The following is a 26,498-nucleotide window of genomic DNA, read 5'->3' on the forward strand; positions in this document are numbered from 1 at the left end:
TAGGAGGGTGAGCCGGTCAAGGATCGATTCAGACAAGGTGGTCTATTGTATGACAAGTGACAGTTTAATTATGAGTAAAGATATCTGGTACAACGTATACGGGCCATTTCATTCGGTTCTTAAGGAACCAGCAGAAAAGAAGCGCAGATAACAGAGTGCACATGTCTCATATACAGAACAGAAAGTAGGTTGATTCTAGGAGATCGGGTCTTCGGGTTGGTTCAGGCTGAGGTGTAGTCTTCTTGGATTGGCCCTGTTGGGCCGTCCGTCATCCCTCTGAGTCTTGTTCTTTGTCACACAATGTTCAGCTAAAAAGGAGATTAGGTGTGTGCGCTGGTTTCTGCAAGTCAAGGCTGTCTCTTCCTCCCAATGTGTGGGTGTATGTCTTATCTGTGTGTCCTCGGCAGTTAGTGTGTGTAATGTGTGTGTGCTGTGTGTGTGGGTGTGGGAGCTATCCTGTATGGGACCTAACATGTTTTACTGTGAAAATACGTTGTCTCAGTTATAGCAATGTAATAGCAGTAGGCTGGTCACCTGCATAAGAAATAGCACTTCCTTACAATGGTATTGTTAAGATGCACTTGTAATTGTACTTTTTAGGACGATATCAATATTCTGAATTCAACATGTGGTTAATAGCTAGCTAAGGTATTAGCAGGCTATTGTATGTGTGAACGATGGCTAGCTCCTCGAATGATCCCAGTCCCTCCTATTGTGCATCTGTTGTAGAAAGAGGCGACGATTCTCAGAACAGATGTGCTCTACAAATGTTTTATTTCCTTTTGGATGCAGGTATGTGGTTTTATCAATGTAAAATATGTTATGTATAATAAGGAGAGAGTGTATTAATTTTTGTATTTAAAATCATTTTGATGCACTGAGAGAGAAAGAGGCGACGATTCTCAGAACAGATGTGCTCTACAAATGTTTTATTTCCTTTTGGATGCAGATGCAAGATGCAGAGAGTCAATTCTGCTTGATTAAAACTACCTGATCTCCAAAGTCCACGTTTATGGTCTCTATCAACCACACACAACGCAGAGTTACAGCGGTGTAGTATAGCACCGGCTACACAGGCACAGGTTGAACCCGGGCTGTGGGTAAGCACTGGAGATCTAGTGCCTACTACGTGCACCTCTCCCTTAGGCTCCACTCGCACATTTGCCCGGCACGAGCGGAGCGCAGGCATAGGAGGCACTGCACCCTCCCAGCGCCCCGGAGACACAGCATGCAGAGCCAGCGCAGGATACCCTGGACCGAAACGGCGTACCGGCGACCAGACATGCTGAGCAGGCACCATACGCCGTTTCGGGGGGCTTCCCTATAGCGCACCGGGCTATGGGCACGTACTGGCGACACCGTACGCTTAACCGCATAACACGGTGCCTTACCAGTAACGCGCTGTTTATAATAAGCACGAGGAGTGAGCTCAGGTCTGCTACCTGGCTTAGCCACACTCCTTGTGTTGGGGGGGGGCTGCCTCTCGTACCTGTCGCGCTGCCTCCTCATATCGCCGCCGCTCAGCTTTCGCTGCCTCCAGCTCTGCTTTGGTGCGGCGATATTCCCCAGCCTGTTCCCAGGGTCCTTCTCTGTTCAAAATCTCCTCCCATGTCCAGGAGTCTTGTGATGCTGGCCGCTGCTGCTGCTGCCGCTGTCTGTTATCACGCCGCCAGGTCCTAGGTTGGTGGGTGATTCTGTAAGGGTTTTCCTCCTCTTCGTCTGAAGAGGTGTAGTAGGGAACGGACCAAAATGCAGCGTGGTAAGTGTCCATTTCGTTTTTAATAACAAAAACACTGAACACTATGAAATACAAAAACAATAAACTAATACGTGAAATGACAAAACCGAAACAGTACCGTGTGGTGAAAAACAGACATGGAAACAATCACCAACAAAACAACAGTGAAACCCAGGATACCTAAATATGATTCTCAATCAGAGACAACTAACGACACCTGCCTCTGATTGAGAACCATACTAGGCCGAACACAGAAAACCAACCTAGAAACACAAAACATAGACTGCCCACCCAACTCATGTCCTGACCAACTAAAACAAACAAATAACACAATAACTAGGGTCAGAACGTGACAGAAAGAAAATCTTCACCGTTGAATCGTCTGGTTGGAAAATGTAACCCATATGTCTGTCACTGATATCCACTCCACCATTAAAACAATCAGGAGCCTCACAAAGAATGGCTTTGGCATTGTGTTCATGACACGAAGGACACAATACATCGATAGTTGGTCATGTTTTATTTCTTTCTTCTTTAGAGTCTTCTGTGGTTAATCTCTTGAGGTTTCTTGTCGCACGTAGTGTTCACAGCTCTTTTACTTATACTGACCATGTACAAGATCACTAAACAGCAGAGACATAAGCTCACTAGAACATTGCCATACTCCATTCTCACTAGAACATTGCCATACTGTGGAATGTGAAAACACATTCCACAGTTCAACAATACATCAATCACCAGGACAGCCTTAATGCAAACACATGCTTTACCCTTAACAGGTTACATAGGCATTCACTCCATAGCGTGAGAACATCAGGACCGGATGTACATAAATTAGCATAACTACGTGACACATAAAATAAGTCATCAATCACTTTTGAACACAAACCTTCAACTGTATTCCCTTTGAGGTTCACAAACTCATTCCAAGCTTGATGAAAACTCTGAAAAGGGCGTTCCTTTCAGTCATTATATACTGCTACACAAACAAGTCATATAAGCATGATTTACATTATTCATTATTAACGCTGGTTCCTGCATGTGACTGACAAGGCTTCTTCTCTCAAGGCTCGGAACTTGAAACTGAGATACTCCTTTTGGTTCCCAGAGCAATGTTCTGGGCGTACTGTCAATTGGTCTGAGGAGATCACAGCCACCTGCAAGAACCAAGATAGAGTGAGGGAGATGCTGTGTACAATTCAAGGCTATCTCTTTAGACAATACAATTCTTTCAGACACAAGTTTTAAATATATGAAATTATAAACTGCCGCTGTAAATAAAATGACAGTAGGAACTGTGCTGGAAACAATTCATACTTTGGTGTAAATTTGGTGATGATTTGTAACATTTATGGAATTAATTAATGAAGATACCCAAGTCTTCACATGCCTTTATTCAAGAATATAGAGTGGGAGTAAAGGGAGATATCCATATTTAAAGTTATATATTTATTCATTGTTTGATCATTGAAATAAATATTTCTCCCTTGCCTGCAACACTCAGCTGAAGCGGATACACTTGAATGAAAACAAACAAACTGATGACATCAGTATACACCTGTGGTACATTCAAAATAATTAGCTAATGTTGAAGATGACCTGCACCTACACAGGGGAACAATAAACACTCATACGCACGAGGCTTCCTGTGCAACAGGGACTGGGGAGACCAAGTCAAGTCAAATCCAATGAATGCAACACTGAACACTTGAGATGAGTTAGTCAATAAAAATATATCCGTTCATCAAATCACAGGTTGCCTTGGTACTTTTAGCACAATTGAGTAGGGATTTTGATGGCAATTGAGATTTTGATGGCAATGTCCTCTGTCATTACCAGATTTGTCGTCGCTGTCCCTCCCATAGTCAATGACACAAACAAATACACACAGACTAGTTCTCACCAAACTAACTTGATTTTTCAAGTATACCCTTACGTTATTTTACACTTTTACACTCTAAACAGTTAAACAATCAATATGCGCATCTCTGCATAAAAGTGCTCCATTAGCTGTGTGTAGGATCGTCTTAGTGTTCTGCTTTCATATAGGCCCATAAGGATAACTATTTTATCTCTACCCAAACGAGGCATTTGGGTGAGTATGGCGAGATTTAAAGTCCACCTTTGTGGAGTTGTTCTGAACCAAAAACATTCATTAAAGTGTAATGCACTGTCTATAACTGATGATAAAATCAATGTAAAAAAATACATCTGACAAATAAATAAAACGTGTAACAAATCATAATAGTAACACCATTCACATGGCTGTATCCATGAAGTGATAAATCAATGTTTTCGAAGGGTTTTATGTTTTGCCCTAAAATTTGACTTAGCACAGGTGGGAAACATGTCTGGCTGCTGGTTGAATTGTATTGTATTGCTCCTGAGGCGTGTGATATCCTCTGTTTTTTTAAGTCGCCGACTAGACTTTATTATCAGGAAAGCTTTGGCTGAAACCTAAATAAATAACCCCCTTTCTACTCCAAATTAAAATAAGATTATAGAACAAAAAAAAATGTTTTTGTTATTTTGGAGAAAAAGGTCCAAAAATGTCTAGCTGTCGAATAGCAAACCAACAAAACCAAACTCATTCCACATAATGCCATACTTTGAATTCATATGAAGCTCCTGGGCTTAAATCAAAAGACCAGCGGTCTTAAATCACAGATAACCTGGTCCCAGATCTCTCTGGCCTGTATAGCCAACTGAATAGCCAGTGTCATATACAGCACAAACAGATTTGCAACCAGGCTCCCTAGATCTGTGAACATGTGGAATAGTTTATGTCATGCATTCTGCCTCATCAATGGAGACAAACTTAAGCCTAATGCACAGTGTGTGGACCCATTTTTACCCATTAACTTCAAAAGCTGTGCCAGTGAGAGTCACTTGTTTTCACTACAGATAAAATAGTATTTACACTAAATCCATCTACCTCTGATATTATATTAATTTCAGGGATATACACAATACATAAATGTACACGTTATCTTATGCATACGTTCAGGTTTTACACACTGTTGTACATAAAGAGAAATGTTTTGTGCACTTAAAATGTAGAAAATACATTCCACATAGTGCCGACACACACTGAGGGAGAATTGCGCAGTACGACATAAAAAAAGCGAAGCGAAAGGAAACAACCCAAAAAACTAAAAACATCTGGGAAAAAGTCAAAGGTCAATATATATATATATTTTAAACACATTGTCGTCTTTCAAATGACAGAAATACAATACTTTTATACAAAATCAAAAATACAGTACTATCGACAGTATACGTGACCTACCACTGACGTGACCTACCACTGACGTGACCTACCACTGACGTGACAAATGGACCACACACTTACAGTAAGTCTTCCAGATAGTTAATGGGGCCATAGAAATAGAATGACTGGAAAGAACCAAGCCACTCAGATCACATGTATATATATAATTTCAATGGGAACGTCCGTTCTAGTTATTTCATTTCTATGGATAGATAAGAGTATTAATTGGCTCATAGTAGGCCGTCAATGTTCTTCTCCGATATCTCCTTCTCTTTGTCCTCAGTGGCGCCCCCCGGTGGACTGTACTTGTTGTTGTAGTCCTGGAGCATGGTCACAACGTCGTGGTGTCCAAAGTGCACAGCCTCTTCCATCGGTGTGTTACCCCACCTTGATGGAACAGACAAGAGACATTGTAAACACGGCTCTTAAATGGACACGTTTTACATGAGCTACGTTTCCATCCAATTGGCGACAGATTTTCATACAAATATTCTCAAATCTGCATAAATAAAATGTGTGCATTTTTTGGTTTGTTGACATTTGTAAAGCTTCCTGACACATTTGCTGTCTTCATTCGGCCTGTCGTGACATTTCTTATCCGACATGTACTCTCATAAAAAAAGTGGGATGGAAAACTGGTTACAGACAAGACACTGGTTGTAAATACGTCTTCTCGTCCATTGGAGACATTGAACCTCAGCTACATTGACAGACACTGGGTGGTCTTTGGGGGCCATTGAATCTAAACTCACCTGTCTTTGGGAACAGGGTTGACCCTGCATGCCTCCAACAGGAACTTGACCACCTCCACATGTCCCTCTGCTGCAGCCACATGGAGGGCTGTCCTGGAGTCATAGTCCCTCTGCTCCATGTCCATGGAAGACAGAGCAAACCTGGACACATTCCACAGAAGGACAGTGATGAGCACAGTACAGCAGCCAAAATAGCGCACACACCACCTCTAGTCCCCAAGTAGACACACAGGGAAACCTCACAAGGTCTCGGTCTGACACAGGGACAGATTTGGAATTTACTCTCCAAAGATGTCAAAACATGACATATTTCCTTTCATGGCTTATTGTCAAGGCCTTGTTGGCCAACATGGAGATAATGCAGTGCTGTGTACCTCCTCAGTGCAGACACATCGCCAGTGTACGCAGCAAAGAGAAGATTGATGACCGACTTCACCTGAAAGACAACAGAGAGGCAGCTGGGGTCAGTTTGCACGTCAACCACTTTCCTTTAGCACTATCAGCATCTTCCAGTGGATGGCACTGTTGCTTTAAAAAATAAACACAGTCCAACGACAGCCTTTTCAAGGGAATACGTGGGCTACATGTACATGGAGGCACCTTGGTGAACATAGGGAAGTAGAAAAAGAGCGGAGAAGGAGCGAGAGGCTCCCAGTAAAACTCGACTCACCCTTTGGTCTCCGCCCTCCCTGCGAGGATCCAGCTTCTTGACAAAGTGCTTCAGGTTGTCGTAGTTGTGGAAGTTGCAAAGGGACACCAGATCCTGGAACCAGAGCAAATCCCTGTCAGGCTTTCTGCTGGTTTTCTAATCATCAATCAATCAATGAATTAGATCACTGACAGAGAGACAACAGAGTGAAAACTGTCAGTTTCTCGTACCGTGCAGAACTGGATTCCTCGTACACTGTTACCCAGCTTGTCCAGTGGAGGGGACCAGCACATGATACCCATGACGTTGGGCACCACCAGCAGGATGCCCCCTGCCACGCCCGACTTAGCTGGAAGTCCAACCTGCCAGACAGCATAGAGGAAGAGGTTAACAGGGAGTGCAGACAACAGTGTCAAAACATGACAGCAATAAATGAACAGCAGTGGATGGACAAACATCATGGGGTAGGAAGTGCAGTGTAATGTGTAATGCTTAAACGGTGGCAGACTGGAGACACAGTGGGAACAACGACAAAGAGCAGCAGGCCAGACAGACAGTAAGAAACAATGCTAAACTAGGGGGGGGCTAGGAAAATAAGGGGACTGGAAATGGGAATTCTAACTCAAATCTGGTGCAAAGTCTGTTGTACATGGTCTCTGTCGTATCAACAAATACAAGTATTGAAGGAAGGAACTTGGGAGACTCACGTGGAAAGCGAACTGTCCCGAGAAGTCGTACATGCCGCATGAGTGCATGAGGCTCAGGGTGTTCCGTACCGCCTCCGGGCCCAGCACGCGCTCGCCTGTGATTGGACAGAAGCCGCCGTTGGCCAGGGTGGCCGCCATGACGCTAGCGCTTTCACAGGTCACCTCGATGGAGCACAGCTAGAGTAGAATAGAAAACTGTTAATATACCATCGGGAATAACAGCTGACAGAGTGAGAAAAACACAAACAGGATGTTTCTCCATTGAAATGATACAGCTTCAAACTTGAACCATGCTCAGAAAAAAATCCTCACTCGATTCCCACACCAATTCACCATACATACATACACTGTCATCACAGCCAGTGTTGTCTATGTATACAGATGACTCAACACTATACACGTCAGCTACTAAAGCGAGTGAAATCACTGCAACACTTAACAATGAGCTGCAGTTAGTTTCAGAATGGGTGGCAAGGAATAAGTTAGTCCTAAATATTTCAAAAACTATAAGCATTGTATTTGGGACAAATCATTCACTAAACCCTAAATCTTGCAACGAATCATGTGGAAACTGAGAAAGTTGAAGTGACTAAACTGCTTGGAGTTACCCTGGATTGTAAAACGTCATGGTCAAAACATGCTGATACAACAGTAGCTAAGATGGGGAGAAGTCTGTCCATAATAAAGCGCTACTCTGCCTTCTTAATAACATTATCAACAAGGCAGGTCCTACAGGCACCTGACTACTTTTCAGTCGTGTGGTCAGGTGCCACAAATAGGGATTTAAGAAAATTACAATTGGCTCAGAAAAGGGAAGCACGGCTAGCCTTTAAATGTACACAGAACGCTAACATCAATAATATACATGTAAATCTCTCACGGCTCAAAGTGGAGGAGAGATTGACTTCCATCACTACTTGGTTCTGTAAGAAGTGTTGACAAGCTGAATGCACCGAGCTGTCTGTTTTAAACTACTAGCACACAGCTCAGACACCCATGCATACCCCACAAGACATGCCAACAGAGGTCTCTTCACAACCCCCAAGTCCAGAACAGACTATGGGAGGCGCACAGTACTACATAGAGCCATGACTACATGGAACTCTATTCCAAGTCAGGTAACTGATGTAGAATCAGATTTTAAAAAACGGATGAAAATACACCTTATGGAACAGCAGGGACTGTGAAGCGACTCACACACAGGTACAGACCCGCAATACACACACACACGCTAGCCCACACGCACATTGTAATATTGTTGCATGGTGGTATTAGACATTTTGTACTGTAGATATGTAGTGGTGTAATAATGTTATGTGAATACTGTTTTATCTTTTTGTTTTATGTGTGATGTAAGTGCCTTAATGTGTTTGGACCCCAGGAAGAGTAGCTGCTGCCAAATAAAAAAAAATACTCACCTGGAAGTAGAGGTCTAAAATAGAGGTCATGTCTGTCCCCTCTGGAAAGCACTAGAAAGAAACAACACTGATTTGATTTGACAGTCAGACAACGCCTAGTAAAAATGTCTTCAGTGATCTAGGAAAGGTACATTTGATTGATGTACAATGTGTGCGCTTGTTTCAGCTGTCGCCAACCTTCTTCTCCTTCAGGTAGTAGCCAATAGCAAAGTTCCGATCTCCAGACTCCCTCTCTGACTGGAATCTGGGTGCAGAGAGTTGTGTTGTTAGTTAACCGGAACATTCAGAGATCCGAGTTCTGTTTCAACTAAGTTCAATTCCAATTTGGAATCCAAATCTACTTCCCAAACCAGTAAAGCTATTTGTGTTGTTGACATAGCCGCTATTTGTTGTTGACATAGCCGCGTTTGGGGGTGGGGGCGATGGCGGTGCAACAAAAACCGCTAGCTATATCGGTCTGCTAACACAGGACTACAGTTGACTACTTTTGAGAATTGTATGAATTAGGCACCCCTACTTCCCCTATGGTTTTTGATGTTGTCCAGGTCAAGATTTATCTCTATGGTTGTTGTTTTTGTGATGTTATTCTAAAGCAGAATAAAGTACTGTCTGAAACTGATAATCGTACTAAAAATGTGATTGATGAAAACAACACTGATGAATAACTAAGGCATGGCACCTGGCCAATGGTGGTAAGCCCAAGGTAATGAACCAAACCACAACCCCAGTTCTTCATCTTGAGAACTCACGTGGCATTGCTGAAACCCACATACTCGTTTCCTGCCAGCTTGTTCATGAAGTTCATGACCTGCAATACAAAGTCCAAAAGGTCAAAGTGTACCCATCATAACAAAGACGATCATCTCAAACAGTCAGCGCAGCGTCGGTCTAAACATCAAAGAACTGGGTAGCGGTACTTACATAATCAAATTTCTCAGCGTTGCTTGCCCCTTGCTAAAAGAGAAACAGAAGATCACATAAGTATGAATGACTACATTCATTAGATGTACAGTATATTGTATATTGCCTAGCTAGTGGGAATACCTTATGACAAATTCAAATGATTCCTAGATCAAATTACCAACATCATTACAAAACCTAGCAATAATCATTAGACAAAAACAGTATGTACCCTAAAGAAAATACATTTAGTCCTAGGCATACGTGAAGTTAATCTGTAGTAGTGCAAGTAGCCTATGTACTGTAGGGGTGTCTGAGTGTCTGTTGAAAGTTAGTGATGTTTGCTAGTGTGTGGCTGATCCTGTGTGATGTAGAAGGTTATGGATCTATATGTGCAGATTAATTAGTGATGTCCTCCCTTAATATTGTGGAACACACTGACTTCTGGGATATGTAGTGTAAGCTGAGGAGAGGAGGTACTACAGAAAGGAAACGTTTAATTTAACTCTAATAATACAAATAGTGCAAATAAACCAGTTAAATACATTCAAACACTAAAACACAAATAATCGATCATCTAAAAACTAAATGGCATGTTTGTACTATCATGATTTTGAAAAACATGTTGTTTTTTTGCCTTTGTTTATTATCCAGGTTATAAGCAGTTTGTAAACCGTTTGTAAAATGCAGGTGACAAATAGCAACTACTACAACTGTAGCTTATTTTAACAAATTCAGATGTTGTTCAATGGGGGAAATAATTTAAGTAAAACAATTACCAACGTCATTGACCTGTGGCAGTGGTCATAATTTCCCACAGATCTTAATGCTGTAAAATATGCAACAACAAATAAACCACAAACGAGGCTTCAAAAATACATTACAACGTTCCCATAGTTTAGTCCCAGATTTACCATACGGGAACCACACTCTGAGAGACAGATCTGGTCTATATTACTGAATACATTAGATTAGAATTAGAATGTGGGGGCATCCAATCAGTGGATTGATTATTGAGCTCACCATTAGCAACCTATACAGTGACTGGTTTAAGGTTATAATGAAGATTTGAAGTAGAAAGATACCACATCATTACCCTGTCAAGTCAAATGACTGCCATCCAAATAACCAAATTACTAATAGGCTACAGATGTAGGATCTTACTTTTATCACTCACTGCCGGAAAAATGCAAATTTGTAGTGTATTAAAGGTTTAAAAAGGCTTCTAAAGTTCGTCATTTCCACTTTAAAATGTCAAGACTTGATTTGCCAGAACAAAAACTGTATCAACCCCTACAAAAACAATTCCATGAATTATAATTCACATAATAATTTCCTGTTGCTGCAGGATTATTTTCCTGCTGTTGCAAACCGGCTCAAATTAAGATCCTACATCTGTATATCATTAGGTGTAATATTTTATGTACTGTACTATGTACCATATTGAGTACATAGTGTACAGTATGATACAAGTATCAATAAAATAAATCGTTAACACTAATTACTATAGAGTTGTTATTCCGTATAGGTGTTACTCCTATAAACTCTTAGACAGGATAACCATACGGCACCTTTCCATCAGAGTTCAACCCCAAATCAAACCAGACAGGAAAACTCAAGGCTTCATTCAGTAACTTGGCTTGGTTGCGGTTGAGATTGATGAGTAGCCAGGCCTCATCTATCTGGGTCCATGTGCCATGTTACGTTGAAATATGGAACAAAGTGCTAGTCTTGTTTTGAAGGTGGTAAGCTAGTGCCTACAACTGTCTTCATCTAAGGCAGACAGTTGAATTAGCCCCTGGAGCTATAGATATGGGCTTTTGCTACATACAGTAAGATAAAAAGTATCTGCAGTAGGTTGGAGCTACTAATTATTGGAGATGAAACCTTGTTTCTGCAGAGAAAAAAAGAGAGAAGATCTAACAGTAGTATTTCTCTGAATACAATGAATACAAACTAAGCTTACGATACAAACTCTGTCCAAATGACTTCTTTTCGCGGTATGTGACTGTTGAAAGTTTAGTATGAAACAAACGTAGTTCCTCACGTTGATATGATAAATGGGCTGGTGCTGGGTTATGTAGTAACAACACTACAGAAGACTTATGCACACGACGTACATGTATGTGTCACCTCTTGGTTCTAGTCTTCAGCGAGGCACCTACAATGCGTTGGAGGTGAATGCGTTTTACCCTACAATATCTCATAATAAACACACAGAGAATTGATCACAGTTTCAGCAGCAGAGGGTGCACTGCTCCCGTACAGTAAGCCATTTCTAACATCACTTCCTGACTAATAGCCAATAGCAAAGATGTTCTACTCCTCTCAGCCAATAGCCAGCCTGGTTAGCTTTGCCTCTGCCTGGTCAAAAACACAAGATTTAAGCAGGCGATGGACGCACAGAACACACCCACATGTTGATCTTTCATTCATATACCAAAGCAGTTTTACCCATGATTAAATGTATGGCTTTATCTATATGGCTGGGCTGGTTAGACCAATCTGAGGCCCGTTGCCTGACACGCTAGTGCTGTCTGTGTGCATAACTGAGAGGCAGGCAGCTCACTGATGCTTTCACCAAACAAATCCCCTTTCAGCAGGATGATCTATAGTCTTAATCTCTCCATATACAATACAGTGCAAGCTGGTAATCTGACTAAAGCAATGCAGTCCCCCCCCCCCCTGTTATTTCATGTATTTCAAATGTAATTCAATGCAACTTTGTCACTCCAGAGGTAACAAGGTACGTACAGAATTGACCTCATGTATTATGTAGCCTAGTATTGGTACAACTACCCACAGTACTGAACAAAGGCATGGGTCAGCGTTTCTTTTTGAAACCAATGTTTCCCCCTCCAAAAAAAACATACATTATTATCTGAACTTCAAACGTTGTTTACCTTTAGGAGGGACGTGCACACGATAGCGCCGGCGTTAACCATAGGGTTATGTGGTTTATCTGTGGAAATCAGTGTATGTTACGTTACAACACGTTTACAAATGCAGTGGACAGAGTATACGTTCAATACACAGCATGGTTACATTTTCTTCACAATCACCACACACTACTCCACACATTCAATGTGAGAGGCAAATATGCCCAAAGATCATGCAACTTTGATTTAACTTTGAACTTGAAGTGAGGAAAGGAGCAGAATAACAAATCAGATGGATAATGAATGAATGCTGATGGGACCACGGCTGCCTTTTGTAGTCTAAAGACCATTACTAGTGATATTGAGGAACACAGCCATGAACTCACAGCCCAGTACTAGCTGTACTGTAGGTCTCTTGTGTTATGCCACTTCCCCTTTCCTTCCCCTAAACCCTTTCAATCTTCTTATGCAATCACACAAAAAAAACCAGGAAGAAACAACATTCCTACCACTGCTAGCAGTTTGTATAAACGGATTAGATAACATGACCAATGGGAGAGAGTGCATCAAAACCGAAAACCGAACTGGGATTTACTGAAACCCTGTACTAAACCCGAGTCACAATCTACAGGGCTCAGATAGCATCATTTGCCAACCAACACAGCAATCAGAGCAATGAGTTACATTGCCTCGATTTGATTTGAAACAGACAAGGCTTGATTTGAGAGAGCTTGACATATATCCATATAGCTTCTGCATGCGCTTCATATGTGAATCCACAGGAAGTGAAACATTGACACTTGTCATTGCTTTCGTTTCGTTGATGAAACCGAGTGGCAAAAAAAAAGATCACATTGCATACGATGACAGAGGGAATGAAACTGTGTTCGTTGTTTGAAGTAACTTCTTTGTTGTTGTAATATCGCAAGCGGACGTGGCCGTTTCACAGAGTACGGATTCCAGCTTTAAACTAGGATCTTATCAAAAATATGATACATGAGGTTGGTGTTATTCTCCAGGTCTATGTAGACTATTGCAGATGGAGTAGAGCGTGTGGACATTGTACTGATTCTGTACTGATTCTATCCGGCTGCACCAACACCTCTCATTAAGATTACATAACAGTACCATGGCAACAGACTGCACCACAGGCTGGATCACCTTGCATTGAATCACATGACAACCCACCCAGAGGGACTACGTTCTCTCAATCAACCCGGACAACTGCCTTGTCCAATGTATGTATACAATATATAAATGATTCTATGAAAGGACAAAATCTTTTCACAGGGTATGCTAGGTTTGAAGTAAAATAGGACCACCTGAGCAGCACTACATTGTAACGAACACCTCTGTTCTGCGTTCTGCGTGTGAAATGAACAGCCAAACAGCGAGCAGGGGGGCTCCAGACAAACCGGTGCTGCCTGCGCCCATAGAATTACAGAATCTCATTCTGGAGCTCTGTAGGTTTTATGACACCAGCCACTCTAGTATTTTATATCTTTATACGTGTGACCCTCACCTTCCTCGTTAAGGAATAGTTTGTTGAAGCGCAGACCGCTGGGCTCTTTGCCAATGAAACGGTGCACATACTCTGTCCCATGGTCGTTCACGGCGATGGCGTACTTCAGAGGCTTTACACACGACTGTAGGCAGAACGGGACTTTGGTGTCACCCGCTGTGTGTCTAAAGAAGGGGATGGAGAGAGCAGAAGGGGATGGAGAAAGAGCAGAAGGGATGGAGAGAGAGCAGAAGGGATGGAGAGAGAGCAGAAGGGATGGAGAGAGAGAAGGGGATGGAGAGAGAGCAAAGGGGATGGAGAGAGAGAGCAGAAGGGATGGAGAGAGCAGAAGGGATAGAGAGAGAGCAGAAGGGATGGAGAGAGAGCAGAAGGGATGGAGAGAGCAGAAGGGATGGAGAGAGAGCAGAAGGGATGGAGAGAGAGCAGAAGGGATGGAGAGAGCAGAAGGGATGGAGAGAGAGCAGAAGGGATGGAGAGAGAGAAGGGATGGAGAGAGCAGAAGGGATGGAGAGAGCAGAAGGGATGGAGAGAGAGAAGGGATGGAGAGAGAGAAGGGGATGGAGAGAGAGCAGAAGGGATGGAGAGAGAGCAGAAGGGATGGAGAGAGAGCAGAAGGGATGGAGAGAGAGCAGAAGGGATGGAGAGAGAGCAGAAGGGATGGAGAAAGAGCAGAAGGGATGGAGAGAGAGCAGAAGGGATGGAGAGAGAGCAGAAGGGATGGAGAGAGAGCAGAAGGGATGGAGAGAGAGCAGGGGATGGAGAGAGAGCAGAAGGGATGGAGAGAGAGAAGGGTATGGAGAGAGAAGGGTATGGAGAGAGAGAAGGGTATGGAGAGAGAGAAGGGTATGGAGAGAGAGAAGGGTATGGAGAAAGAGAAGGGATGGAGAGAGAGAAGGGATGGAGAGAGAGCAGAAGGGATGGAGAGAGAGCAGAAGGGATGGAGAGAGAGAAGGGGATGGAGAGAGAGCAGAAGGGATGGAGAGAGGGGATGAGTGGGGGGAGAGGACCAGGAGATAAAGGCAATAAGCAAAGGAAAATGTAAACAATACGAAAGAATGTCTCATTATGTAGGGTAACTAATTAGCTACTTTACAGTGTATGCCATTGTCACAATGCTGCTGTAAGCAGTTTGACAGGAACACTATACTGTACATCCAAATGGAAAGTGTTCCATCTTAACTGTAGAAACACAAATGTAGGCTACTACATGTTTACTGCATGTGAAACATGACTATAGCTGCTGTACCTTTGTCCATCCACAGTGCATATGGACACGGCCCAGAGGTCCGGGCTGAACCTTGCCAGCTGGGGAATGTAGTCAGCCACCTACGCAACAAAAAAGAAGGCAACATATCAACACTTACCATTCCCCAAGGGCATTTAATCAGGAAATGATCATCACCACCATCACCATGCAGTCTCACTGACCCCGGGGCCTCTCCCTCACTCACCTGTCCCCCTCCCAGGTTTTTGGCATTCTCATAGAGAGCGTCGATTTCGGAGGCAAAGGACACAAAGTCGGGGATAACAAACTTCTTCCTGAAGGCCTGGGTGAGCAGCACGATGTTGCTCTGGACACACCTGGGAGAGAAAAGGAGACAATGGTGTTTATGTCAGGTACCAGAGTCTCCTTATGACTAGTGTAACACATGGAGTCCTGTGTGCTTCAGTTGGAAGAGCAAGGCACTTGCAATGCCAGGGTCACTCACGGGTTCAATACCCGCTGGGGCCACCGATAAGAAACTCTATGCATGCAAGTCGCTTTGGATCAAAGCATCTGCTAAATGGAATATATTACTACATTGTTATTGTACATATGATACAGGGAATAGAAAACGGTGAGGAATTAGCTCAGATTTGTATAAGATGTTATATGACATCAGATATCTATTTACCCTGTCCTATCCCTGCTACTGTATGAAATCAGATATCTATTTACCCTGTCCTATCCCTGCTACTGTATAAAATCAGATATCTATTTACCCTGTCCTATCCCTGCTACTGTATAAAATCAGATATCTATTTACCCTGTCCTATCCCTGCTAAAGTATAAAATCAGATATCTATTTACCCTGTCCTATCCCTGCTACCGTATAAAATCAGATATCTATTTACCCTGTCCTATCCCTGCTACCGTATAGAATCAGATATCTATTTACCCTGTCCTATCCCTGCTACTGTATGCGCCCACTGGTGTGTTTACTGTATAGGTTTCTCTTGCCTATAAATCGTTGCCTCCCAGATGGCTTCCAGTCAAAGCTACTACAGCTCCTAGCATGTTTGTTTAGCTCCTAGTGTGTTGTCTTGTGATCTGTATCCTGCAGGGTGGCTTGCCTACAGAGTGGTTTCTCAAGCGGTCACTGGGCTATGTGTGCTATGTCACATGGTATGTCCTTGGGATGTAAACAGGAACAATCTTTTTAAAGCAAATATCAGCTGATCTGGAAAGGACAGTTCTTGTGATCGTAGAGATGAGTCTCTTGACAAATTGCCATTCATTATTTTTGTAACAAGGATATTTTAAAATGAACGGGATTGATATGACCTTGGCAGTCTGAAAGGACTAGGCTATGACATGCGTCCTTATAAAGCCTGAACTACTATGAATAATTCATGACTTGAAATGCATTGAGCAAATACTTCTAAGGAACCTGAATAAGTTATGGCCTTACACGAACTGTGTTCAAATAAAGGAGGCATACAAATGACTAAATGATGACCGGTGCTTGACATATCAAAAGACCCCTAAAGCCTTCTATTCTAGGTCGAGTGTCTAGAGTGTTCTGGAACTAACCTGTTATATATAGAACCCAGCTCTAGAGTGTCTTACTTCTTGAAGACGTCTAGGTAAACATTACTTCTAGCGTCTGTTCTACATCCCAGTACTAGACTGTCTTACTTCTTGAAGAGGTGTCGGTCCAGGTTTCCGTCTGACGTGGTCTTCATGATGACTTTCAGGTTCTCCATACATTCCTTCAGCCGGGGGTCTCCGGTCCGAAGCCCTGTGGCTTTCAGCGCCTGCAGAAAGCATGGCTCGTGTCAGGGGGCTGACGATTATCATGTTTATTACATTTACAAATATTTATTATGTTTGTAATGCTTATAAACAAGGTTATAACTTGACAATTGAATGGCATATTACGCTATATTTCTTGAAGGATCCAATGTAAATGTCAAGACTAATAAGGCCTATTGAATAAACTGCTCTTCCATGCCAGATAGCAGGAGATCAACATTTCACCATAGAAATAGAATGAATTCTAATCTGACAAGAATCTAATTCTATAAATGTCACCCCGAGCAAGGGGCCATACATGAGTGAGCTATTGCTTCCTGGTACAGCCAGAGTAGTAACAAGCATTATATTCAGATACACCGTATAAGGCTGTGGCAGTAACCATGACACAGCAGGCACCATTGCTATACTACCATCCATCTGGCCCAACCATGTGGCTGCCTGCTTGGCTCTGGTCTGACACTCACTGTGGTGAATTTGTGAGCTGGGATTTTTTCAGCGCCCCCGGCGATGGTGTAGAAGAGTAGATCCTCCAGACTGGGCAGGATGCCTGCCTGCCTTCTCCTGACGCACGCGCGCACACACACACACACACACACACACACACACACACACACACACACACACACACACACACACACACACACACACACACACACACACACACACACACACACACACACACACACACACACAAACACACACACACACACACACACACACACACAAACACACACAAACACACACAAACACACACACACACAGAGAGTGAGGAACGGCCAGGGTTCTCTAAAGGCAATGGGGAACAGCAGCAGGGGGCCGGGATTAACTAGCTATAATACTGTAGAGGAGAGGTGGTGAGTATTTCACGTTACAGCCCCAGATTTAAGGAAAGGGTTTGAACCCTGCTTCCAAAACACCAGTCTTCAAGGAGAGTTTAGAGAATTTTTTATAGACAATATCTTGTTTGCATGGATCTTCAATCATAAATAAGGTAGACTTTGATAGTTTTATGTCAATTTAAATACATGCATATCAGTTACAAATTATAGTGTCAAGTTTTAGCTAATACTCGGGGGCTTGAAGTGAGTCATTGGCCCATTTACTGACAGGTATTATGCATAGCAACTCCAAATCCGTTCCACTCACTCTGGGAGAGGAGAGTTAGTACAGTATGTTAGAGGTAGATAGATAGGTGGAATACTGTCGTTAGGCCTAAACGAGATGTATGTATTTCATCATGATCCACCATAGGATCTCTGAGGGAGGTGGGTGGGAGCTCAGGCTCAGTCAGTCCCGCAATGCATCATGGGACAGACAGGCAATAGAGCTATAGTAACCCAGCTCCGTAGCCTGCCCTAGCGATTAAGAAGACGTCACAACGTTTAAAAACGGATAAAAAGAACTTTGGTAGAGGGTCAAATGCCCTCATCAGCTACCCAGGAATGACTCAGACTCCGGACACTGCACTGTATCTTTCAGTTTGTTGTTGTTTAAAAGGATCTCTTCCAGTTTGGAGGTTGTTTAAGCCGTATTCGTTTGTTTTGACTCCTACTCTTAAATGATTACGATCCTTTATCATTTCCATGACAAATGATTTGATAAGGCCTATTTGATTGTGGTCCTTGGTCCATTTCTGGAGTCATTTCTGATTGCTGATGCCTGCCAGAGAGGAATGTCCGATGGGACAGCTGGGGAAGTCAAGCGCGGTCGCTTGTAGAGGCTGAGGACACTTCGAGGTAGAGAATTGAAGAGAGAGCACTCAGCAGCCGCAAGGCTTAGCCTGGAAACACCACAGTACATCTACACGAGAATGAATTAATAAATTGAGACATATACTTACACACCAAGGCAAAGCATGCGGATCAAACGAAAAAGGAGAGAAAATATGCAGAGTGAGTGAGTGGCATTAGAACAAACTAAGTGACGTAGTGCATCATCATCATCATCAAGCAGATCGGCCTACTGATAAGACACACAGATTCATGGATTAACACACAAGTTCAATATTTAGGACACATCCAACACCGCAGAACAACAGTGAAAACCATGGCATGGCAGAACCTGAAAAAATAATTATTATACCCTTCCCAAAGCACAGTGTAAAACAAAACATTAAACTGAGGATGTGTGTTGTGTTCTAAACTGCCCATATGGACATCACCCTCTCTGCTTCATGTCTCCAAGCCCTTGCCCTCAACCCAGGATAGTAGGAAGTCCCAACAGGCAGGCTACTAGGAGGTGTGAAACATCTGGATTGGTGCTGATGATGCTCCGTTAATGAATTCTCACCCAGACTTAGCTGGCCTTCCTCCCTCCCTCCCCTCTCTTCCCCCCTCCACTGCCTCGACCTGTATCTCCGTGCAGCTTTGTGAGTTCAACTGTGTGCAGCATGTAGAGAGAGTGCCTCGTCGGAAGCCCTGCACAGAGCTCGCCATATAGCCTAACCCTCGGCCTCCAACCGCACATGCCTACAGTCAGTGTGTTACATCTACTGTGCTATTTATACACTGGAGTTCAGTTGAGTTCAATAAGCAAAAACAAGGCAGCGTGACTACTTCAACTGTGACCAAATGAAATGAACAATCTATGCAAAATATAATTATTTAATTAATGTGTGGGTTAGCCTGTAATTCTTGAGATGACAGTAATCACATGGTCATAGGCCTAAATGCTTGCAACTTCAAGGCAGAGCTCTGGTGAATATGTTTGCGCCTGACACAAACATTAACCAACTTGATGGAGTAATTTTGGCAACCATTTTTATTCGACCCAATTTATCAACCTGGTTTCACTACCTCCAAGATGTTGAAACCAGCCTGGTTTCACTACCTCCAATAGTCTGTTGACAGGAGGGAACCACAAAACTCCATCTGAGTCAGTGTCTGAAGGACTCAATCTCTATTCACTCACAATATTCTGCAGCTGCACACGTTAACACAATGCAACCCAGGGCAAAACCAGAAAAGGAAAAACCTTTAAATTGACCAGACTGTGTATTGATAATTCTGCTCTAGGCACAAAGCTATAGACTTGGCTACCTTCCAGCAGAGGACCCATTTGGACTGACTAGGCCTAATGTTTGTGTATCTGTGACTGAACCTAAGCTGACGCGGGATGTTGTTGTTGTCAATAATGTACTAAAGCTGGTTTGACACCATTGAAAGCAAATTGACTATGGATAAAACAAGAAGGGTGCCTGCTAAGCTGTGGGCAATGAGGCATATCATTACCAGTAGATGCATTTGTTTTCTGTGAAAAATCAAACTGACTGGATGTGACGGAGAGAGCGAGCCTATTCCTGGCAGCATTAATAGCCTAGGCCGACTCTACACCCATCTGCAGTAAAATGCATGAGTAAACTCAGGAGTTCCTGTCCCCATTATCATGTGACTATTTTGTTTTTCTCATAAGAGGGACTCCATTCACAGCACACAGTTGACTGAGTAGGATTAGGATAGGATACCTGTAACCCTCTGTGGGAGATTGAATCAAATTGAGCCATCAAATGTTATGTAGGATTAGAAACTGGGTCTAGAGAGAGAACTATCTTATCGTGTTCCTCTCTGGGGCTACAGTATTACTGTTCGCTGTAACCAGCTCTCCCAGGGTCAAAGAGTTATTGGTGACAATGACACGATGCTCAAATTAAAGCCACTGACTTGGGCAATAGTAGCAATGCCCACGTGTGACAGCTGCACAAGGGGATGGGAATGCTTTGGCAGCAGTGTATTGTTAGGCGAGTCATGTTTTTGCAGTGAGAAATTATGCAATAAACTAACATTACCCCAATCAGACTAGTTGGTATGGCCTAATGATTTCACATCTAAATTGGGTGTAAGATCCCTCCATTCCTAAGATCCCACCAAGCATATTAAAGCTAGGCCTAAATGCTAGGAAACTGATCCTTTGTCAAAGAGACGGTCATCGGGATTATACACTGTAGCCTATGCAAAGCCACATCCATTACCATTCCAAAATGGTAGCCCCCTAGATGACGTCCATCCCCATTCCCAAATCCCCACTGACTGTCACACTAGATCCAAAATGCCAAGCTACCCATTCCGATGCAGCAAGCACCATTCTGCCCAGTCTGCAGTGGCAGATCTGAGACTGTCTCCATGGTAATAGACTTCTAGGATTCTAAAGTGACTGACTCTGCAAGATTGGCTGAGAGGAGATTTGATCAAATGACTTCAATAGCCTACCCTTAACACAGGTCTTTTTAAATAGCAAAGTGGTCCCTGCCACCATGGACAGCACTAATATTGGACAGTTGCCTTTGGCAAAGGAGGGCAGTAAATAAATAGCCTACCTTATCAGCTGGCCTAACACGGCGAGAACAAATACTCACTATCTGATAATATACTCATGATATGCCAACTCAAATGGAGATTTTCAATGTAGCGATGTGTCCAGAACTTACAAGTTGTTGAAACACCCAACAATTGTTATTATCATGCCATTATTACCATGCTATATAGCCTGCAAGAAACTATAGAATGACAGAGGCTGTTCTGTATTCATGTAGAATGACACTCAACAGAGAGAACAGATGGAGAGCTTTCTCTAGAGTTGCAGCAAACATAAAAAAAATCACCGCTTGATGACCGACCTCCAGGTGTCATTGATGAAAAAATGAAAATCCCTTTCTGATATAGGCTAAGGCCTGAAGGAGCATACATGGCTTTACAATTATTCATGCCAGATATGAACTGTTCTAAAGTCATGTTATTATAGGCTATTACTGTTATAATAACATTATAACGGTGCTGTTTCATAGACAATATAATTTCATAACATCCCAAATGAATGCATAACCTTCTAAATGAATTTAATGCATAACCTTCTGCGTGATGAATTTCATGAGGTGCGAGGCCTATCTATCTATGCATGCAGCCTCCTAGCTGTATCAACACCAAAAGCAAAGACGCTGCACAGGTGTGCAGGACTGATGTAATATGGGTCTCTTTGACGCTTCAGAACTGAAATTGTCAGGACACACAGGTCAGGTTAACATCTGTAGACAAATAAGGCCTGCATAATGTATTGCAGCTCATTAGAAACCAATCTAGCTTGCTTGACTCAGTCCATGTGATTATTCTGCATAGAACATCCCCACTGGTAAGTATAATTTAATAGCTTTATCAGCTGTACCGGCTAGCTAACGGTACTCACTTTTCGGCAGCTGCCTCCTTGGTGGCGGTTTCATTGCTGGTGGCGGTGTCATTTTTGGTGTCCGTTGGCGGTGGGGCCGAACCGTCATCGCTCTTGGTGGAGAGCTTCCGAGTTCCGTGGCCGTTGGTAGTGTATGGCGAATCTCTCCATCCAACCGCATGCTGGAGACACTTTACTTTGGGCACAGATCTGACATCTGTACAGGCGGTGCTAAAGCAATACGCGACTGATGGTGATGTATTTCTGGCTATACCTGTCAAAGGGCGCTTCAGGTTGGATTGAAACAACTCCTTGAGCACTACCGAAGACCGAAAATGTAGCATTTCAATCTTATCAAGCTAAATAGTGGAACGGTTTATAACTCAGCTAGCTAGATATTTAATAAATATGAAGCAATATATCCCAAATGCGTTGGGTTTTAGTCGTGAAGAATGGTCCAGTCAGAGTCACGATTCTTAAATGTTTTCCAGTGGACAAGAAACATCTATTCACGCCCAAATCTACTCCTATTGGCTCCTGTTAGCACTTAAATCATCCTCAGATTGGCTGGTCTGGTTGGCTGTCATTCATGCTAATTTCCCGTGTATCATGGCTTCAAATGTACCAGGTGAATGTGACCGAAGATTATGAATATACTGACAAGATACATGTCTCTCCGCCGCCCTGACAATGGGAGTCGTTGTCTACAAATCAGCATGGCGGGCCGTCTAGCTCCCGCCTATCCTTTCATTGGAAAAACGCCACCTGCTGGAGGGAGACAGATTATCCGTGGAGTTGGGCTCTCTCTTCCTCTTCCTCTCTGATGTGACAGACATCTAGTGCTGAGCAATTACTGCTTTTTGATGTCGCTTTGGTTTTGGTTCGATAAAAAAATTCGCGGTGTTCGATTATTTATTTATTTTACATTAAAAACATTATGAAATAATGACATTACAATGATTAAAGATTTTTAAATTAATTTCCAAAGGCAAAATATTGAACATTCAATTGTCAAAACACCACAAAATGTTCCACTGTCTCTGTCAGGTCCACATATAAAAATAGGAAATAGGAAATTACTATGAAGATTCTCTGAAGCAGGATGTTCAAGGGAAAATGCTAAGTTTCAAAACACTTATATAAACTAACCATCAGTCATAACCTACAGTTGAAGTCGGAAGTTTACATACACTTAGGCTGGAGTCATTAAAACTCGTTTTTCAACCACTCCACACATTTCTTGTTAACCAACTATAGTTTTGGCAAGTCGGTTAGGACATCTACTTTGTGTATGACACAAGTCATTTTTCCCCAAAAAATTTACAGACAGATTATTGAACTTATTATTTAACTTGTATCACAATTCCAGTGGGTCAGAAGTTGACATACACTAAGTTGACTGTGCTTTTAAACAGCTTGGGAAATTCCAGAAAATGATGGCATGGCTTTAGAAGCTTCTGATAGGCTAATTGACATAATTTGAGTCAATTGGAGGTGTACTTGTGAATGTATTTCAAGGCTTACCTTCAAACGCAGTGCCTCTTTGCTTGACATCATGGGAAAATCAAAAGAAATCAGCCTAGACATCAGAACAAATTGGAGACATCCACAAGTCTGGTCCATCCTTGGGAGTAATTTCCAAACGTCTGAAGGTACCACGTTCATCTGTACAAACAACAGTACGCAAGTATAAACCCCATGGGACCACGCAGCCGTCATACCGCTCAGGAAGGAGACGCGTTCTGTCTCCTACAGATGAACGTACTTTGGTGCGAAAAGTGCAAATCAATCCCAGAATAACAGCAAAGAACCTTGTGAAGATGCTGGAGGAAACAGGTACAAAAGTATCTATATCCACAGTAAAACGAGTCCTATATCGACATAACCTGAAAGGCCGTTCAGCAAGGAAGAAGCCACTATATATACAGTACCAGTCCAAAGTCATTTTTTACTGTTTTCTACATTGTAGATTAATAGTGAAGACATCAAAACTATGAAATAACTCATATGGAATCATGTAGTATGCAAAAAAGTGTTAAACAAATCAAAATATATTATGTTTTCGACTGTTCAAAGTAACCATCTTTTGCCATTCTCTCAACCAGCTTCACTAGGTTGTCACCTGGACTGATTTTTCAACAGTCTTGAAGGAGTTCCCACATATGCTGAGAACTTGTTGGCTGCTTTTCATTCACTCTGGGGTCCAACTCACTCTAAACCATCTCAATTGGGTTGAGATCGGGGGATTGTGGAGGCCAGGTCATCTGATGCAGGACTCCATCACTTTCCTTCTTGGTCAAATAGCCTTTACACAGCCTGGAGGTGTGTTTTGGGTCATTGTCCTGTTGAAAAACAAATGATCCCACTAAGCGCAAACCACAAGGGATGGCGCATCACTGCAGAACGCTGTGGTAGCCATGCTGGTTATGTGTGCCTTGAATTCTAAATAAATCACTGACAGTGTCCCCAGCACAGCAACCCCACACCATCACACCTCTTCCTCCACGTTTCACATTGGGAACCACACACGAAGAGATCACCCGTTCACCTACTCTGCGACTCACAAAATCTCAAATTTGGACTCATCAGACCAAAGGACAGATTTCCATCAGTCTAATGCCCATTGCTTGTGTTTCTTGGCCCAAGCAAGTCTCTTCTTCTTATTGGTGTCCTTTAGTAGTAAGTCTGATTCATGCAGTCTCCTCTCAACAGTTTATGTTAAGATGTGTCTGTTACTTGAACTCTGTGAAGCATTTATTTGGGCTGCAATCTAAGGTGCAGTTAATTGCCAATATCCGAGGCTGGTAACTTTAATAAACTTATCCTCTGCAGCAGAGGTCACTCTGGGTCTTCCTTTCCTGTAGCATTCCTCATGAGAGCCAGTTTAATCATAGAGCTTGATGGTTTCTGCAACTGCACTTGAAGAAACTTTAAAAGTTCTTGGAATGTTCCAGATTGACTGACCTTCATGTCTTAAAGCAGTGGTTCCCAAATGTTTTATTGTCCCGTACCCCTTCAAACATTAAACCTCCAGCTGCGTACCCTCTCTAGCACCAGGCTCAGCGCACTCTCAATTTTTGTTTTTACCAATCATTATAGGCCTGGGAAAAAAACTACACAATACATTTATTAAACTTAAGAATGAGTGTGAGTTTTTGTCACAACCCGGCTCGTGGGATGTGACAAAGAGCTAATATAGGAACACGGCACAAATAATAAAATAACAATAATCAATAATGTTGCTCTTTAGCCATCTTACATATAAAACCTTATTTGTATAAACTTATATATCAAAAATTGTGAATAACTCACCACAGGTTAATGAAAAGGGTGTGCTTGAAAGGATGCACATAACTCTGCAATGTTGGCTTGTATTAGAGAGTCCCAGTCTTAAATCATTTTCCACACAGTCTGTGCCTGTATTTAGTTTTCATGCTAGTGAGGGCCGAGAATCCACTCTCACATAGGTACGTGGTTGCAAAGGGCATCAGTGTCTTAACAGCTAAATTTGCCAAGGCAAGAAACTCTGAGCGCAGCCCTATCCAGAAATCTGTCAGTGGCTTCTGATTAAATTCAATTTTCACAGAACAGCTTGTTGCAGTTTTGATTAGGCTCTCTTGTTCAGATATCGGTAAGTGGACTGGAGGCAGGGCATGAAAGGGATAATGAATCCAGTTGTTTGTATTGTCCGTTTCGGGAAAGTACCCACGTAATTGCGCACCCAGCTCACCCAGGTGCTTCGCTATTTCACATTTGACATTGTCCGTAAGCTTGAGTTCATTTGCACACAAAAAATCATATAATGATGGAAAGACCTGTGTGTTGTCCTTGTTTATGCAGACTGAAAAGAGCTCCAACTTCTTAATCATAGCCTCAATTTTGTCCAGCACATGGAATATAGTTGCAGAGACCCTGTAATCCTAGATTCAGATCAATCAAGTGAGAAAAAACATCACCCAGATAGGCCAGTCGTGTGAGAAACTCGTCATCATGCAAGCGGTCAGACAAGTGAAAATGATGGTCAGTAAAGAAAACTTTAAGCTCGTCTCTCAATTTAAAAAAACGTGTCAATACTTTGCCTCTTGAGAACCAGCGCACATCTGTATGTTGTTAAAGCGTTACAATGGTCGCTGCCCTTATCATTGCACAATGCAGAAAATACACGGGAGCAACGGCTTATTTTTCAAATTGTCATGTTTCGTTTCTAAATGTCTGCACAAGAGTGAAAGTTTCCCGCGAGAGAGTAACGGTTAAAGTGATTGGATGTTAAATATTTGACTAGGCTACCTGTATTTGTGTCACGTCCTGACCTTAGTTCCTTTTTTATGTCTCTATTTTAGTTTGGTCAGGGCGTGAGTTGGGGTGGGAATTCTATGTTGTGTATTCTAGGTTTTGTATTTCTGTGTTTGGCCTGGTATGGTTCCCAATCAGAGGCAGCTGTCGATCGTTGTCTCTGATTGAGAACCATACTTAGGCAGTCTGTTTTCCC

General features: G+C 42.6%; 1 protein-coding gene across 1 annotated transcript; it reads right to left on the reverse strand.

Moving 5' to 3' along the window:
* Window positions 1-3,168: 3,168 nt before the first annotated feature.
* On the reverse strand, window positions 3,169-22,507 carry LOC139373246 (glutaminase kidney isoform, mitochondrial-like). The gene is made up of 17 exons (XM_071113547.1): window positions 22,031-22,507; window positions 17,320-17,416; window positions 16,736-16,854; window positions 15,288-15,417; window positions 15,083-15,162; window positions 13,837-14,000; window positions 12,339-12,397; window positions 9,457-9,489; window positions 9,285-9,343; window positions 8,713-8,779; window positions 8,536-8,586; window positions 7,118-7,294; window positions 6,641-6,772; window positions 6,432-6,524; window positions 6,136-6,197; window positions 5,762-5,902; window positions 3,169-5,396 (listed from the first exon to the last, which is right to left on the reverse strand). Exons 1-17 carry the CDS (start codon window positions 22,351-22,353, stop codon window positions 5,240-5,242), a joined length of 1,944 nt encoding a protein of 647 aa, XP_070969648.1. The 5' UTR covers window positions 22,354-22,507; the 3' UTR covers window positions 3,169-5,239.
* Window positions 22,508-26,498: the final 3,991 nt, after the last annotated feature.

The sequence above is a fragment of the Oncorhynchus clarkii genome, chromosome 18 (genome assembly GCF_045791955.1).
Source record: "Oncorhynchus clarkii lewisi isolate Uvic-CL-2024 chromosome 18, UVic_Ocla_1.0, whole genome shotgun sequence".
NCBI lineage: Eukaryota > Metazoa > Chordata > Actinopteri > Salmoniformes > Salmonidae > Oncorhynchus > Oncorhynchus clarkii.

Bases quoted from the DNA above. Each gene is read 5' to 3' on its own strand.
- LOC139373246 (XM_071113547.1), bottom strand. From the start codon at position 22,353: ATGCTACATTTTCGGTCTTCGGTAGTGCTCAAGGAGTTGTTTCAATCC. The intron at 9,490-12,338 runs GTAAACAACGTT...TTTCTCTTTTAG, and splicing joins TGTGCACGTCCCTCCTAAAG to CAAGGGGCAAGCAACGCTGA. The intron at 6,525-6,640 runs GTACGAGAAACT...CTCTGGTTCCAG, and splicing joins GAGGAATCCAGTTCTGCACG to GATCTGGTGTCCCTTTGCAA.